This window comes from Elephantulus edwardii, unplaced genomic scaffold, assembly GCF_000299155.1.
Source record: "Elephantulus edwardii isolate Elephantulus edwardi_28Jun2011 unplaced genomic scaffold, EleEdw1.0 scaffold00259, whole genome shotgun sequence".
NCBI classification, from domain to species: Eukaryota; Metazoa; Chordata; class Mammalia; order Macroscelidea; family Macroscelididae; genus Elephantulus; species Elephantulus edwardii.
In genome coordinates, this window is record NW_006400009.1 from 3,089,984 (window position 1) to 3,106,587 (window position 16,604).

General features: G+C 41.7%; 1 protein-coding gene and 1 pseudogene across 1 annotated transcript in view; one reads left to right on the forward strand and one right to left on the reverse strand.

The window, feature by feature from the left end:
* LOC102863059 overlaps positions 1-7,873 on the forward strand; it is a 64,481-nt pseudogene extending 56,608 nt beyond the window's left edge.
* A 559-nt stretch (positions 7,874-8,432) lies between these two features.
* KLHL3 (kelch-like family member 3) overlaps positions 8,433-16,604 on the reverse strand; it is a 177,903-nt gene continuing 169,731 nt past the window's right edge. The window contains exon 15 of the mRNA XM_006899495.1: positions 8,433-8,461. Within this exon, the coding sequence (XP_006899557.1) occupies positions 8,433-8,461 (29 nt within the window). The remainder of the gene's footprint in view (positions 8,462-16,604) is intronic.

The window sequence follows — 16,604 nt, forward strand, 5'->3', positions numbered from 1 at the left end:
CCTCTATGAGGTGGATTGATTCAGTGACTGGTATAATTGGGATGGGTGTGTCAGAGACAGTGCAATTGGCACAGGACAGAGCGGAGTTTAGAGCTGTTGTACATAGGGTCGCTATGAGTCGCAAACGACTCAATGGCACATAACAACAACAACAACAAAACTGGAATAGGTGAAGAACTCTTATTTTAAAGACAAAGAAGTGCCCCAGAGAAGAAAAGAGACACCCACGGACAAGGTTGCCTCCCCACCTCAGCCCGTGGTGGCATCTCCATGTGGAAAGGGCAGTGGAGGCCTCTAGTGGCTTTGGGAGCTTTGAACATCCTTCAAAACTAGAGTGACAACACCATCCCTTTTCTGTGTCCTCCCAAACCTCCATCACAGAAAGGACTGTGACCTCTGAGCCTGTCTTGACAGTTTTTTCATCCCCAGATCAATCCCAAGTGCGAGCAAGCCAGAGCCCCGGAACCTACACTTGGGCAGAAACAAAACTATGAGGGAGCTCTCCTGGCCGTCTCTGGCTTTTAAGTTGCCTGGTGATCTTTAGGGTCACTTAGAAGATCCATGAACAACAGCAACCTACTTCCCTCCAGGACCTCATCTCCTCTTCCGTACACTTAGGGAACTGGACACGACAACGTCTGGAATCTCAGCCAAGATGCTCCTCCCATGATCCCTGATCCTAGAGTATCATGAGGACCCTGCCTGGGCAGAAAGATGGGGCATCTCAGGGGAGTTCAGTCAACATAGGGAATATACCGCATAATGCAGAAAAATGAGACGTTTTTAAATTAAAGTGGCTGTTTTGTTAGTTGCAGTTGACTACAACTGATAGTGACCCTATGGCAGTGCAACTCCTTGTCACGCTCATGTTGATATAGGGAAAGTAGAAATATGAAAACAAACTTGCTCTTGGTTAGGAAGACTCAATATTGTGAAAATGACAATTCTACCAAAGGCAATCTACAAGTTCAATGCAATTCCAGTACAAATACCAATTCCATTCTTCAGTAAGATGGAAAAGGCAATTTCCAATTTCATCTAGAATGGAAAGAGACCCCGAAAGCAAAACACTCCTGAAAAAGAGAAATAAGGTGGGAGGCATCTCACTCCCTGATTTCACATCCTACTACACTGCCATGGTGTTTAAGACAGCATGGTACTGGTACAATGACAGACAAATAGATCAATGAAATAGAATTGAGAACCCAAAAATCAGCCCGTCTACCTACGGTCAACTGATTTTGGACAAGGATATGAAATCAGTTAACTGGGGAAATGGCAGCCTTTTTAACAAATGGTGTTGGTAGAATTGGAAAACTATCTTCAGGAAACTTAAGCAAGGCCCACACTTTACATCATACACAAAAACCAACTCAAAGTGGATCAAGGACCCAGGACTAAAACAAAGGACTATTAAACTTCATCAGAGAAAAGCTTGGAAGAACTCTTGAAGCCCTAATCCACAACATAAACAATCTTCCAATTGTCCTCAATAATCTACAACCAGGAGAGGATAAAATAGATGAATGGGACCTTGTAAGTAAGAATCAAATCCCTACGCACATCCAAAAACTTCTCCAACAAGATTAAAAGGAAAGGTCCCGACTGGGGAAAAATATTTGGTAAAGACATGTCTGATAGGGGACTTATATCTAGAATTTATAGAATATTTTCACACCACAAGAAGATAAAGGTAAGCAACCCAATTTAAAAATGGGCACAGGAGATGAACAGACACTTCACCAAAGAAGACATTCAGATGGCAAACAAACACATGAAGAAATGTTCAAAATCCCTAGTTCTAAGAGAGATGCAAATCAAAGCAACTATGAGATATCTCACCTAAGAATAGCAAAATTTAACAGAACAGCAAACAACAAATGTTGGTGAGGTTGTGGAAAAACTGGAACCCTTATTCACTGTTGGTAGGAGTGTAAAATGGTACAACCACTATGGAAGGCAGTATGGAATTTTCTCAAAAGGTTAGATATAGAAATACCATTTGACCGAGCAATTCCACTAATGGGAATATAGCCTAAAGAAATAAGAACTGCCACACAAACAGATATATGCACACACCCATGCTTGTTGCTGCATTGGTCACAATAGCAAAGAGATGGAAGCAACCCAAGTGCCTATCAACAAATGATGGATAGAGAAGCCATGGTATATGCACACAATGGAATATTATGCAGCACTAAAAAACAAAGAACTTGTGAAATATTATACAAAATTGGTGGCCCTGGAGGACATTATGGTGGGTAAAATATCTCAGTCACAAAAAAACAAATACTGGATAATTCCACTGTTATAAAATAAGACTAACATGGGGGTTGGGGGAAAACTAAGAAAAGAGAGGATGAATAACGTACACTGCATTGAAATAGATGAGGAATAGAACTGCTTGAAAGGAATATATCATTAGGTATTATATGCATGACAATAGTCCAGAATAAGAGCTGCATAGTAATGTATACTGGATGGTGGGGGATTGTACAACAATGAAGGAATTTTTTTTCAAAAAGAAAAAAGAACTGGGATGCAAGTGGGCAGGGAGGAAAACATGCAAAAATGAATGAATGGAAATGCAAGTTCTGTACAAACGTTCATTAAAATATCAATTAAATATAAGAACAAACTCCAAGGAAATTGTCTATCTCTCTCCCATGGAACTGCTGGTGGATTTGAACAGTTAGAGAGGCACCACCATTGGATTAGTAGCCTACTCTCCATGGGCTATACCAGTCCAGCTTCCTTGATATAAAAGAAAGCACTCATGTAGCCCTGGTGGCCTAGGAGGAAGAAGCTGTGTTGCAATCCCGAAGGCATGTGGTTCAAATCCACCAGATGCTCTGCTGGAGAAAAAGGGGCAAATCTCTTCTTGTGCCAGTCAGATCTGATTCGAGGGTACACAACAACAACAAAAAAAATAAAATAAAATAAAATAAAAAAGGAAGCACTCAGATAAGTCATCCCCAGTCCCCACTCAATAAATGTTACCTAGCACTATTATTTCATGTGTTGATACTGTGTACATATTTAATAAAATGTAATTAACAATTAGTTGTTTAAATAATCAAAACATAACTATTTATAAAATCTCTAGGCCTTATTATAGACCTTCTTTTTCCGCACATCCCCAAATTGTACAACTCCATGATCCCCCTACATCCTCATTCCTCTGCTTCCACCCTCCCCTCCCCCTTGGATGCTCATATTCATTCTACAACAATGGTTTTATACAATATTTATCCTTATGAGACTGAGTTAGTTCATTCAACATAATGTCCTCCAGGCCCTCCCACGTTAGGTAGTAATTTACAAAATCATTACTCCTGCATTCTGCACAGTATTCCATTGTGTGAATGTACCATAATTTCTCAATCCATTCTATTGTGGTTGGACATCTGGACTATTTCCATGTTCTTATGATGGTGAATAATGCTGGTATGAACATGGGTGCATATGATAGACTTTTTTAAGAGCCAGTGCATATTATAAACAGCTGGATCCTTGAGTTCTCCTCCTCGTACCTAAGATGAGCACATCCACCCTAACAACACAGGTTATTCTCCATCGCCTGGCAGTTGTCCAAGCACCTATCATCTATTAGAGGGACTGTTCTCTCTCTGCCCCATGAAGGTGGCCTTTGTGTGTCTGGACTGTGCTCAGGCCAGGTGACAGAGAACAGAGGAAATGGGATCCTCTTCAATAAATCTTAAAGAGAAAAAATTTAAATCTGAAGACATGCAGAGTAAGTCTATCCTTTTTATGTCTGATGCACAGTAGAAAGGCTGACTTGTGAAAATGAAATACTGAGAAAGGTTTGCACAGTTCAGCTTTTATTAAAAGTAAAGTAACATAAAGTATGGGAAACTAGAACATGATTTCTGTTAAAAGAACACATCTGAGGAAGTGTTTCTTCAGCTCTCACTGTAATTGATCAAGCATGTGACAAGTGTCCTTTTAAAAGACATACATTCCCTATTGTCCATGCAGGAGACAACGGATCAAGGGCCTTACCTGGGTGATAGGATGCACGGGGTGTTGGGCCCCAAGTCTGACTGCCTGTGGGCAATCACAGGGACAGAACACCCACACAGACATACACATTCAGTGTCTTGCGTTTTCTTTCAAAGAAAGTATTCTACACATCATATACAAATTAAAACTGTACAAAATAAACACAATGTCCAACAAGGGTCTTTTATTGCCACTGAAAGGGGGGAAATAATTTATCATCTCATAGCCAAAGGCAAGAATATAGCACTAGGGCAATTTGTTTCTCCAAATGCCACAATTCCTTGCATTCCTGACTTGGCTGATGCTGACCCACGGGTCACTGAGCCCCGTGACAAGGTGGCACAGAGGCTGTGAGGTTGCGATGGTCCACTGTGGAAGGAACCTCTTCCGTTCCCAAATGCCGGGCGTGCTGCCAGCTCTCCTGCTTGGGCAGTAGATACACAGGAGAGCTGAACACGAGGGGCTACATAGTGCAAACACGTAAAAATTGTATTAAAAAAAAGACATCCCAACCTCCTGGCTCCTCCAGGCTAACAGAGCCTTGAAAACTCCCACTAACTGTAACACGAGTTTGCTCACCCTCTCAACGTGCTCCACGGGGTGGGGGGGTGGAGTGGGGGGCAAATGAGGAGCACAGAGGCTATTTGAAATGGCACCTGTCCCAGTGATTAAAACAATAATTTTTATAAAAGGATGTCAATGGAAGATAAATGCACAAAATAGAACCTAGGTTCAGGATACAGCTCAAGAGGCAAGTAAGTTGTATTTTAGTGGGAACAACTGCAAAACACATACTGAAGACATTCGTAATGGGAATAGTGTGGATTGACTCCTCTTTTAGAGTTCAGAGACAAGATGCTTCAAAAAAAGACATCATTCCGTAGCAAAGGCCTTGCTGCTGGAAGTTTCTAATGAATGAGGGGATGCAAGAGAATGTGGAAGTTCAACTGGACCTAGGAAACGGCAGAGTGTGAGCCTGTGAGGACAGGCCTTTCTCTGCGGCTTCTCCACACCTCCCTCTGCCAGGCTGAGCACCGGACAGTAACGATCCCCAGGAGATAGGCGAGGCCAGCCTCATCTCCACAGAAAGCAGACACCAAAGGTGCAGCTCTGTGCCGCTGAGCAGATTCCAACTCACAGCAGCCCTAGACCAGTGATACACAAGGACAAGTACCGAGTCAAGCTTCATTAACACTTAGCCCGAGGAATTCTAAGAATCACCAGTCAGTTACGTTTTTAAATTTCGCAGTCTCCCTTGAATATAGTTTAAGAAAGAAGAGGCTTATCCATCTGGAGCTACTGAAAATTCAGGTTTTGGAGGGTGACCAAAAAAGGCAAAGGCGTGACAGGGATGGGCTACGTTTGAGAGGGAGTGACATGTTGAATCTAACATTTCATCATCACAGACAATAAAAAGCGATTCAAAAATCCTGAAAAAAATTATCTTATAAAAATATCTACATTAAAATTGTAGCCTGAAAGCTATAGCTTCAATTTCATAAAAAGGCAATCTTTGAAAGGATCTGGCTCAGAAATATACAGACATGACACAACAAATATCAAAGTAAGATAGCTCAAAAAAAAAAAAAAAAGCTTCCTGGGGACACTGCAACTGGTTTGTCATGAAATAGAATTAAGCATTCTTATTGCATAGCAGAAAATGAGGTCACTTTCATTTGCATAATACTGCAACTTTTTTAGATAGAGATGGGCACTGATGAGAAATAACTTTGGAATTCAGAGTCTGACTTCAACGTTTTCCAAATCAGTATCCAATTGGTGTCTTAAGTCGCTTCTAACCTTGGGCCTCAATTCCATTTCATCACTGCAATCAGACTTCCAGGCACACTGCTGACAAGGCTGCATTCACAAGCAGCTGCAGCTCCCCTCGTTGTGGAGAAGGGGGCTCCTCACCTCCAGGTGACCAACAGAGGCTTGAAAAGAAGTCGGCACTGCTTGCAGAGAGAGTCGTACCTAGTGATAAACAGACAGCAGTTTGGGATGGCATCCTTGGGCAGCCAGGGCAGATTGGGTTTTGGCGACAACGTACCAGTGTTCTAGTCCCCTGAGAAAAATGGCACAAGGATGAAATGGTCAAAGTACTGCTGAAAGGGGCTGTGCTTCCTGGGGGGCAGACAAGAGGTGGAACCAATAGCAAAGCTCTTAAAGGGTGGGGTGGGAGAGATAAAATTAGGTGGGGGGACATAAAATTAGCTGGTTGGCTTTCATGGAAAAGGGACCCTTTCTGGGAAGATGTCTCACAAAAAATAACACCCTTCTTATAAACTTGAAGGTCCAGCTTCTAGGTGGTGTGAGTTGGGAAGGAGAATTCACCTTTTATCACAAATCAGAAGTTTGTGTAAATAGCATACATCAAATGCCAGCCTCCCACCACACACAAAGTCCCAGGGATATTTGGGATCATGAGCTCACTCCATCCAATTTAGAGCCAGAAGAGCTCCAAAAAACAGTATTTTCCACCACAGGAAAAAGACCAGAGTTCCAATTAAAAGCAGGTAGGGTTTCCTTTGGAAACCTTTTCTCTTGGCCCACCAAAGGGGAATTTTGGGACCACTTCCCTAAGCTGCTAAAACTCCTGGGTACTTTGGAGCTTTCCAAATGTCTCTCTGAAGTAGCATCTGCTCAACATCAGAAGTTTTCTCTTCTGAAGATTTTAGCACACAATAAATAGACAGTAAATACACAAATGAGCCAACTAGCCAAAGACGAGAGTTATTGTTTCAGACAAGAAGATGGACGCCACTGTCCTGAAAGCATCAGCTTCAGAGCAGCCTAGCTGTACTGGAAGCCCAGCACTGGGATCTACACAGCTGCTCCTCAGCTTCCTGGAGGCTGATCTTGTGATTAGAGAGTTAAAGGAGCCTCCAGGGTGTAAGACCGTTATTCAGATACAAGACTTCCCCTTCCCCATGCCTGAAGTTCCAACATCAGCCACTTGCTACTTTTAGGAGGAGCACAGCTTTAAGGTTCTTTTTTATAAAATGCAAATGACTCCAATGTATCCTCAAATCCCTCCTTTTCCAGACACTTGGAAGTTCTATCATTAATAGTTTTTACCTGTGAATTAGCAAATTCTTCCTAAGCTTCTCATATATTTTAAATAAGTATCCCTAAGAGAAATTACACATCCAGGGCCCCTGGCCATCCCCTCCTTACAGGGGACAGGAGGAGTAGAGGGTGGTCCTGAGGGTTGAGGGGAGGCTATATAGGCCCTTAGGCAGAGGCAGAAGGCAAGAAAGACAAGGACATCAGACAGACTGGGCCATCCTCACAAAGAGCCAAGGGTCAACCCCAGCCAGTATTTAAAGTCATCCAGATTCCTCTAACTGCCGTGACCCCATTTGAAGCAAGGATATGCCTATCTTTGGGCTTGGAGGTAAAGTAACCTTTTCTTTATCCTTCAAACATGAACACCTTGGAGAATGAAATGAATGCTATGAGTAATTAAGCCTGGGTAACAAGTTCAAACAGTGGCCACCCTAAACTGGGCAAGTCCAGAAGTAGAATCTCTTTCTTAAGGCCATTATGGGCAGGGACCTCTTCCGTACAACTCTGGTTGTTTTTTGCTTTATTTTGATCTTGTCTATTTCTTTTTCTCCAGTATGTTACCCAGGACTTCTTTGAAAGGTTTGTCTTCCCACGAGAAGACATAAAATCTCCCAAGCCTGGCCCAGACTCCAGCTGGGCCTACGTCACCTGCTTCCTGGAGGAGCCTGGGGAGGAGCCCGGGGAGGAGCACCGGCAGGGGAGCACTGGAGCCCGCTTGTTCACCATTTCTAGCACAGAGCAGAGGTGCCGCTTTGAGATTGTTCAACTCTTCTGCAGATAAAGAGTTTCAGTAGTCAAGTAATATACACTGCTCTTCGTGCTGGTTACTTCTGGACCTTCGCAGTGTGTCCAAATGGGCCTCCAGAAGACAGCAGCTTTAGTAGTCTCGGGGTCCCCAGGAGCCAAATCCAAAAAAGAGGTTTCTGTTCTGTGATTCGATTTTTAGCAGAGTGAAGGATCAGTTCAGTAGTAGAGAAATCCAGTAGACAATCACACACACCAACTCCTACTTAGTGTCACACACACACACACACACACACACACACGGTCCAGGTTCTGTTTTCCCTGTAGAAACACACACAAAAGCCCAGAGGTGCTGCCTGGGATTGTCAGGAAGCCCACTGCTCAAGGTAGAGGCCAAAGCACCTCAGGGGAACAGGAGGTGAGTCACTGACAGCATTCACACTGCAGAGGCACTCAGCCAGGGCAGAGGAGGGTGGTCCTCACACCACCACAAACTCTCCCAGAGAGTAGAATTCTGTCATCATGGTCCCACGCTGTTGTGAGTCATAGGCAGCACCCCCCTCTCTTCCTCCACCTCCTGGCAGTGGGAGTTTGGGTCACAAAGGCTTGTGAATCACAGCAACACCTGAGATGAAAAGAAGAGAAAGTTATTATCTTAGTTTCTGCAGTTACTCAGAGGCCCAGTGAGTGTGTGAATCCGAAGCATTCTGTCATCCAACTCACTGTCATAGTCAGCTCTGGCTCTCACAACTCTCCATCAGGTTCTCGGGCTGTAAGTCACAATGGCAGGGGAGCCAACCGTCCCACAAACAGCTGGTGACCTCACATCACCAGAGGCATGAAGTCTTTGAGTTAGCATTGCAATTCTTATGGACTACACCACCATTGTGGCTATTGTTAGTTGCCACTGAGTCAACTATGACTCAAAGGAACCCTGTGAACCATCGATGGGAATTGTGCCCTATCCTGAGCCATCCTCACAGTCTCAGCCATGCTCATTGTCACTGTGACTGTGTCAACCCACCTCGCTGAAGGTCTTCCTCTCTTTCACAGACGTTTCCCGGCATGATTACTTTTTCCAAAGATGACTGTAGAATAAATCACTGTCATTGAACTGTGGTCTTGGAAAAGAGTACTGGATATCCCAAAAAGGACAAATGAATTTGTCTTGGAAGAAGGGTAACCAGGGCACTCCATAGAGGCAAGGGTAGTGAGGCTGTCTCACTGGCTTTGGACTTGTCATCAGGAGCACCACCATAGCTAAGAAAAGTAGTGCTGTGGACTCAGGCTGCTAGCAGCTGGCTATTTTCCACACTTACATGTAAGTCCCAACAAGGGATTTGGATCAACAAGCATGACCTCTCAAATACTAGAGACAACAGTCTCATGTCACATCACAGTGCAGCCTCATCTAGTGCCGTTCTGACTCTTGTTCCCAAGTCCAGCACTCAAGTCCAGCAATGCTCACCACTCTCACCGGAAGCAGTTGCAGAGCTCTAAATGTCTGCCCCTTTAAGAAAGGTGGTGAGTTATTCATGTTGACTGTTAGAAGACATCAGAATGAACTGAAAAGAAGGATGAAGTGAATTCATAGACACAGAACTTCATTTCAATTCCAGCTCTGTCATCATCAACCTTCATGTGGTTTCAAGTAAGCCCACTCACATCTAGACCTCAGCTCTCATATTAACTTATTGTCAACTGACTGAAGGATCCCTCTAGTGCCAAATTTAATACTTCAGTAAACTATCTAGATATTCTAGACACATGTGTGTTACTCTTTTAACCAGGGTGAATCAACGTCAGTACCCAACTTTGAAAATCCTAGGGACGACCCTATAATTTTCACTGTAATGAACTGAGGTCATGTGACAGAGAGTGTAGGTTGATTTGACCAACACCCTTTTCACTTTGTATCCTCAACAACAGAAAAATGGGAAATCTTCCTTCCATGCAATTTACAGCCTTAGAAAACCCACCAGAGGGTTCCAACTTGAAGGCACACAACAATAATAACAAAAACATTCTTGCAAGCCAGCAAGTTAGAGGCTCAGTATTCAAGACTCCCCTGCAGCTACAGCCAGCCACGTGACCTAGTTCTGGCCAGTGAGATGGTAAATGCAAATTTGCTGCAACTCTATTCTCCTTCCAGCTTATGTGAGATAGCTCACTGTATGTTGAATTGATAATCAAAAGGCAACGCGCCTCCACCATTTAAAGTTAACAGCAGCTCCCTGGGAGAAAGAAGAACAGTAAAGATTTAGACTTGGAAAACTGATGGAGGGTCATTATGAATTGAAATCAACTCAAAAGGACTGATTTGGTTGATTTATAGGTTTGGTGGTGCAGTGGGTTAAGAATTGAACTACTAAGCAAAAGATTCACAATTTGAACCCATGGTCCACTCCATGTGAAAAAGATGAGACAGCCTGTTCCCAGAAAGATTTACATCCTTGGAAACCCTATGTTGTTATACGCTGTCAAGTCAACTACCACGCATAATGGCCCTATGAACAGCAAGGCTGAACCAACAAATCCTAATTCATGGTGTGTCCACAGGTAAGGAGGTGGCTGAAGCCTTATTCCTTAAGATATACCTACTATGGAAAGGAAACTGAGAAAACATTACTACCAGAATCACAGGATACCCCACTTGCAGAGAGATTCTACTGAGACACCTACTCTGTGCTAAATTCTGCATAACGGTCCAGACACACAGTTTAGATAAAGATAAAACTTACATCCTCAATCCCAGCCGTGTTATCTGACTTTGTAAGTATTCTGCCTGTCCCTCAGGCTCTTCTTTCATAGATAGTTTCCCGCTTTCCCCAGTAAAGCAGCTTCCTACAGTGCTTTTTTAAAATAGAAACTTCTTTTTTTACATTATGAAAACAATATATTCTCATTATGTAAATATAGAATATACAAATGAGCACAAAGAAAACACTACGCCTGTCATACACATCATCTTTTTGGCATGTTTTCTGCCTTTAATAACTTGCAGTCCCTGGGTGATGCAAATGGTTCACACATTCAGCTGTTAACCAGAAAGTTGGACATCTGAGTCTACCCAGAAGCACCTTGGAAGAAAGGCTGCAAAAAATTCCAGCATTTGAAAAGACTATGGAGTACAGCTTCACTCTGGCACACATCTGATGGGGTCTCCGTGAGTCAGTGACAATTGATTAATAAGAATCATGATCATTAACTGATTTCTACATGCCAGCCATCACTGTGCTGAACACACATATTACTGCATTTCTGTTTCAGCCCTCAGAGACTTGGTGTTATTTTATTCCCATTTTAAAGATGAGAAGACAGAGGTTCAATAATAGTGAATACCTTGTCTAATGTCTCAGGATTAGTGGCAAGGTGGGAATTAAAATTCAGATCTGTCTCCATAACCCAGATCCTCAAGCATTTACTACTCTACTGCTTCACAGGACAAGACGACTCAGCTCGCACAGTATGTACAATTTTACATCCTCCTCTTTTAATATAATAACAGTATGTCACAAACATTTTCTCCCAACATTAAAAATACTTTCACCATAAATGCACACAGACAGTATACAGTTTATTTCATTTTTTTCCACGCCTGACATTAAGTACTTCTATAATGCTCTAATAAATAAGGGTTTGTCCAGAAATTTAATTTCTGAAAAGAAGACCTGTATCTTATTCTATCCAGGAGGCAGATACAAACAAATCACTCAGTCAAAGGGTCTGAAGACAGAATTGTGCACTTGATCATTCCCTGTCTACCTTTTCCTCAGGGTGGGCAGACGAAGAAGACATGGGCTTAAATATTCAGCACATGTGTGAAATTCTAACCACTTACACTTAAACCTTCCCCTCTCATTAAGCTTCAACTTACAAAATATCCTGCCCTTCCAACTGCAGTTTTGAAAAGAAAATTATAAGACTGGTTTTAATAATTAACTCTGAGAATAGAACCACTCCAGCACCAAAATGCCACAATTTTTTCCCCACACTGACTCAATAAAAAATATGAGGAGGTGTGAAAATTCTTGAATGAGAGGGAAAAAAATAATTCATAACAATTGAAGCTTTGTGTTGAAAGACTGTGACCCCCCAACTCCCTCTCCTAAGTGCAGGATGCTCATCTTCTTTCACACTATAATCGAAACAACATGGAAAGACTCCTTCCTAATGGAAAGTATGACTAAGCAGCGCATCACAAGAGCTGCGATCTGTAGTAAAGGAGATTGTCTTTAGATACCACTGATAGCAGAAGGAAACACTGCTAGGTCTTGGGCCACCCTCACAATCTTTGGTATATTTGAGTCCATTGTCCCAATCACTGTGTCAATCCATCTCATCTTCCTCTTTTTTTTCTTGACCCACTACTTTACCAGACACGGCGGTTTTTCTCCTAAGCCTAGTCCCTCCTGATAACACACCCAAATGTAAATGGAACTCTCTCCATTCTCGCTTCTCAGGCACATTCTGGCTGCACTTCTTCCAAGATAGGATTGTTGTTCTTTCAGGAGTCCATAGTATATTGAATACTCTTTGCCAACACCACCATTCTAAGGCAACATTTTTTATTCAATCTTCCGTATTAGCTTAGCAATCTTCACATGCACAAGATATGATTACAAATACCTACCATGGCTTGAGTCAGGTGCATCTTAGTCTTTAAACCAACTTCCTTGGGTTTTAGGTCTCTAAAGAAGACCTTGATCGCAAATTTGCCCAATGAAACATGTCTTTTGATTTCTTGACTGCTATTACCATGAGAATTGCACGGGGAAAATCTGTGGTCAGGGACCTCTCTAGAGTACTGAGAAGCAAGGATGTCAGTCTAGAGACTAAAGTACGCCTGATTCAGGCCATGGTCTTTACAATTACTTGCTGTGCATTAGAGAGCTGGACAATGACAAAGGATAACAGAAGAATTGATTGATCCCTTTGAGTTCTGGTGCTGGAGAAGAGTGTTAAACATACCATAGACTGCCAAGAGAACAAAGAGGTCTGTCTTGGAGAGGTGAAACCAAGTTTCTCTCTACAGGCTAGAATTTTGAAGCTCTGTCTCACATACTTTGGGTACGTCATTGGAGAAGGATATCATGCTCAGAATGGTAGAGGGACAGCATACAAGAGGAAGACCCTGGATGAGACAGACTGACACAGTAGCTGGGGTACAGGGGATAGGTATATCAGAGACAATGAGATTAGCGCAGGATAGAGCATGGTTCAGAGCTTTTGTACATAGGATCACCATGAATCATAAGCAACTCAACAACACATAATAACAACATTACTATCAGAAAAGCAGAGGATCAGAGTAGAGGAAGACCCTCGACCAGGTGGATTAACATGGCAACTGCTGCAATGGGCTCTAATGTGTAAGAAAGTGTGAGGATGGCACAGGATAGGACAGGATTCAGATCTGTTGTTCATAGGGTCATTATGAGTTGGACTCAACTCATAGGCACCTAACAACAACATTACCATGAGCATTAATTATATGTCCAAAGAGAAATCATTGCTGGCTTCAAGCTTTTCTCCATCTATCATGATGTTGCTTATTGGTCCAGTTGTGAGAATCTGATTTCTTCATGCTGAGATGTAATCCATACTGCAGGCTGTAGTAAATCAGTAAATGCTTCAAATCTTTGATTTCATAAAGTTAGGTTGCTCCATCTACATATCATAGATTTGCGTTTTGAGGGTTGTTGGGTTTTTTTTTTTTTGAGGGGTGGGATTTAGTTATTTTGCCATTGTAACAGCAGTCAAGAAATCAAAATGTTGGGGAATGTTGGGGAGGAAGGGAGGGCCTCTGGTCAGGACAGATGGCCTAAGCTCCGGATAAGTGCAAGCCTCCCAATGGCCTTTAATACAGGATAGAGAAAGCTCTCCTGTGTTTGGCCATACCAGTTTGAGAGAGTTTGCCACCTGGAAAGACGGCTGCCACATCTTTTGAGCTGAGAGGGGTCTGCATGAGGCTGAGGTTCTCCTATCCAATCTACATGTCCCACATCTGCAAGCCCACCCTATCCTGTCTTCCTGTTTACTTGCTTGTCTATAAGTGCGCTGCAGCCCTCAATAAAATTGAGCTGGATCAACCCTCTGAAAGGTTCCCGGACTGGTATGTCTCCATCATGCTTACCCCCACCAAGGTATTGCTATTCATTGCTTGCGAATGGACGGTGACATCAAAAGACATGTTTCATAGCGGAAATTTACTGTCAAGAACCTCTCCAAAGTGCCAATGGGCAATGATGTTAGTTTGAAGATTAAAGTGCACCTGATCCAAGTAAGCCATGGTATTTTCAGTTGCTTCCTATGCATCTGTAACTTAATAATGAACAAGGAAGACTAAAGAACAAGTGATGCCTTCAAATTACAGTGTTGGAGAAGAGTGCTGAATATCCCAAAGACTATCAAAAGAAAAAATAATTCTTGTAGGAAGTGCAATCACAGTGCACATAACAATAACTCCTTCTCTGACCCTCCACCTTACTCAGCATGATGGTTTTTCCCAAGGGCCTCTCTTGACAATTGTCAAAATAATGTGAGATGAAATTTCACCACCCTTGCTTCTAAATGAGAAAATCATAGGTTTTTAATGAATCTTGCTTTAATCTTGATGTCATATTATTCTTCATATATAGTCCATATTCCAGAATTATTTGCTCAACATACTGATTAAATAAGTATGATGAAAAGACACAACATTAGTAACACACATTTCCTGATTTTTAACCATGCATTCTTCTCTCGTTCTGTTCAAAAGACTGCTTCTTAGTGTACATACAGGTCCTGCATGAGTATAATTAAGTGTTCTGGAATTGTCATCCTCAATTTTACTCAGAATTTGTTTAGATCCATATAGTCAAATGCATTTTTACAGTGAATAAAATATAAATAAACATCTTTCTGGTATTCTCTGCTTCCAAGACCTACCTGATGTTGACAATAATATCCCTTGTTCCACAATCTCTTCTGAATCCACATTAAATTTCCGGTAGTTTCTTGTTTATGCATTGCTCTAATCATTTTAAAATTATCTTCAGCAAGATTTTACTTGGATATGATAGTAATAATATTGATAATTTAACTCAGTTGGTATTCTGTCAATTCCTGAAGCCTTATATTTTTGCCAATACCTTCAGTTTAGCTTGGACTTCTTTCAGTACCAGTGGTTCTTGATCACATGCTATTTTCTGAAATGGACAATTATCAATCAATTCTTTTTTGGTATAGTGACTCTGTGTTTTTGTTCCATCTTCTTTTGACCCTTGCTGCATCATTCAATATTTTGTCCATAGACTCCTTTAGGATTGCAACTCAAGGCTTGAATTTTATTTTTTTTTTCAATTATTTATGCTTTAGGCTTGTCAAGTATGTTCTTTTCTTTTGGTTTTTAACTCTAGGTTTTTGCATATTCCCTTCTAATATTTTGCTTTGTCTTCTTAAGGCATCTTTTGAAATCTTTTATTCAGCTCTCTGACTTCATCATTTCTTTCTTTCACTTTAGCTTCTCCACATTCTAAAGCAAGGTTAAGAGTCTTTTGTAACATCCATTTTGGATTTTTCTTGTCTGTTTAATGACTTTTGCTTACATCACCCTATTCTTGAGATCACCTCTAAACTTAGGAGGATATATCAGCAGGCATATTTTGGCTCTCGTGACTTGTTTTAATTTTCTTTACCTTCAACTTGAAATTGCATATGAACAATTAATAGTCTCCTCTATACTTGGCCCCTAGTCTTCTTCTTATACTGATGGCATGGAATATGCTTACTAAATAAAAGTCAGTGATAATGAAAACTCCATTTCTGGAAAAATCTGGGATGGGAAGATGGCTACATCATGGGCATATGTTCACTTGTCTCTTTGTATAATGCCCCAACTCTGGCAGCAACAACACTGAGCGACTCACTTCCTCTTCCCTCCTTTGGTTTCTTCTCCTTCACCAAGCTCAGCATATACATTACTCAAGTAGCAGCCTTCATATCCACTTTATATCTTACTTCTCCCTCCAAGCCTTTTGCTAGAACATCCTATTCCCTAACATTTTGCTGGACTTGAATCTTGAATTTGCATGTATTAGCCGTGTGATCTTAAGTTACATAAACTCCTAAGCCTCAGTTGTATCTTCTGTCAAATGGAAGGATACAGATCTGCTCAACGTACAGGACTGCTGAAAATACACAAGTACACTGGATCTAACACATTGCCCTGTGGCACAGACAGTGAGTATAACAAAAAGGCAGCTATGGTGTGATTGCAACCTACCCTCTAAGTTTAATTGAGTTACATCCCCTACAGGAAACATCATCTGACTTCCAGTCCTCACCTATCTGTATGTCCTAGAGCATAGACAGTGTATTCTGTTAGAACCTGTGTATGTATCATCTTGTATTCATTTTGTGTTATGTGTAGGCAGGTTTCAGCCAATTAACTTAATTTCCAATTTAATTGCTGGAAGGAAGATTTGAGACTTGTATCTTATTCCACCTAGAGAGTGAGACAGTAAATAAACCAAAAATGGCAATGAAATTCTAAAATCTCTTACGACCTCTCAGATCAGTTGGAAATCATTCCCTGGGTCAATGGTCAAGATGAACTCTAAGACTACATTTAAGAAAAGTAGGGAAACAAGTTCTGATTATCAGCATCTGTTGTGAGTGCAGAATACAGGAGTCGGGGGTACGTGACAGTTACCTGACACTCCTGGAAGAGGCGCTTAGCCTCAAGTTAAGACTTACTCCCCTTCACCCTCCACGTGTTAAAA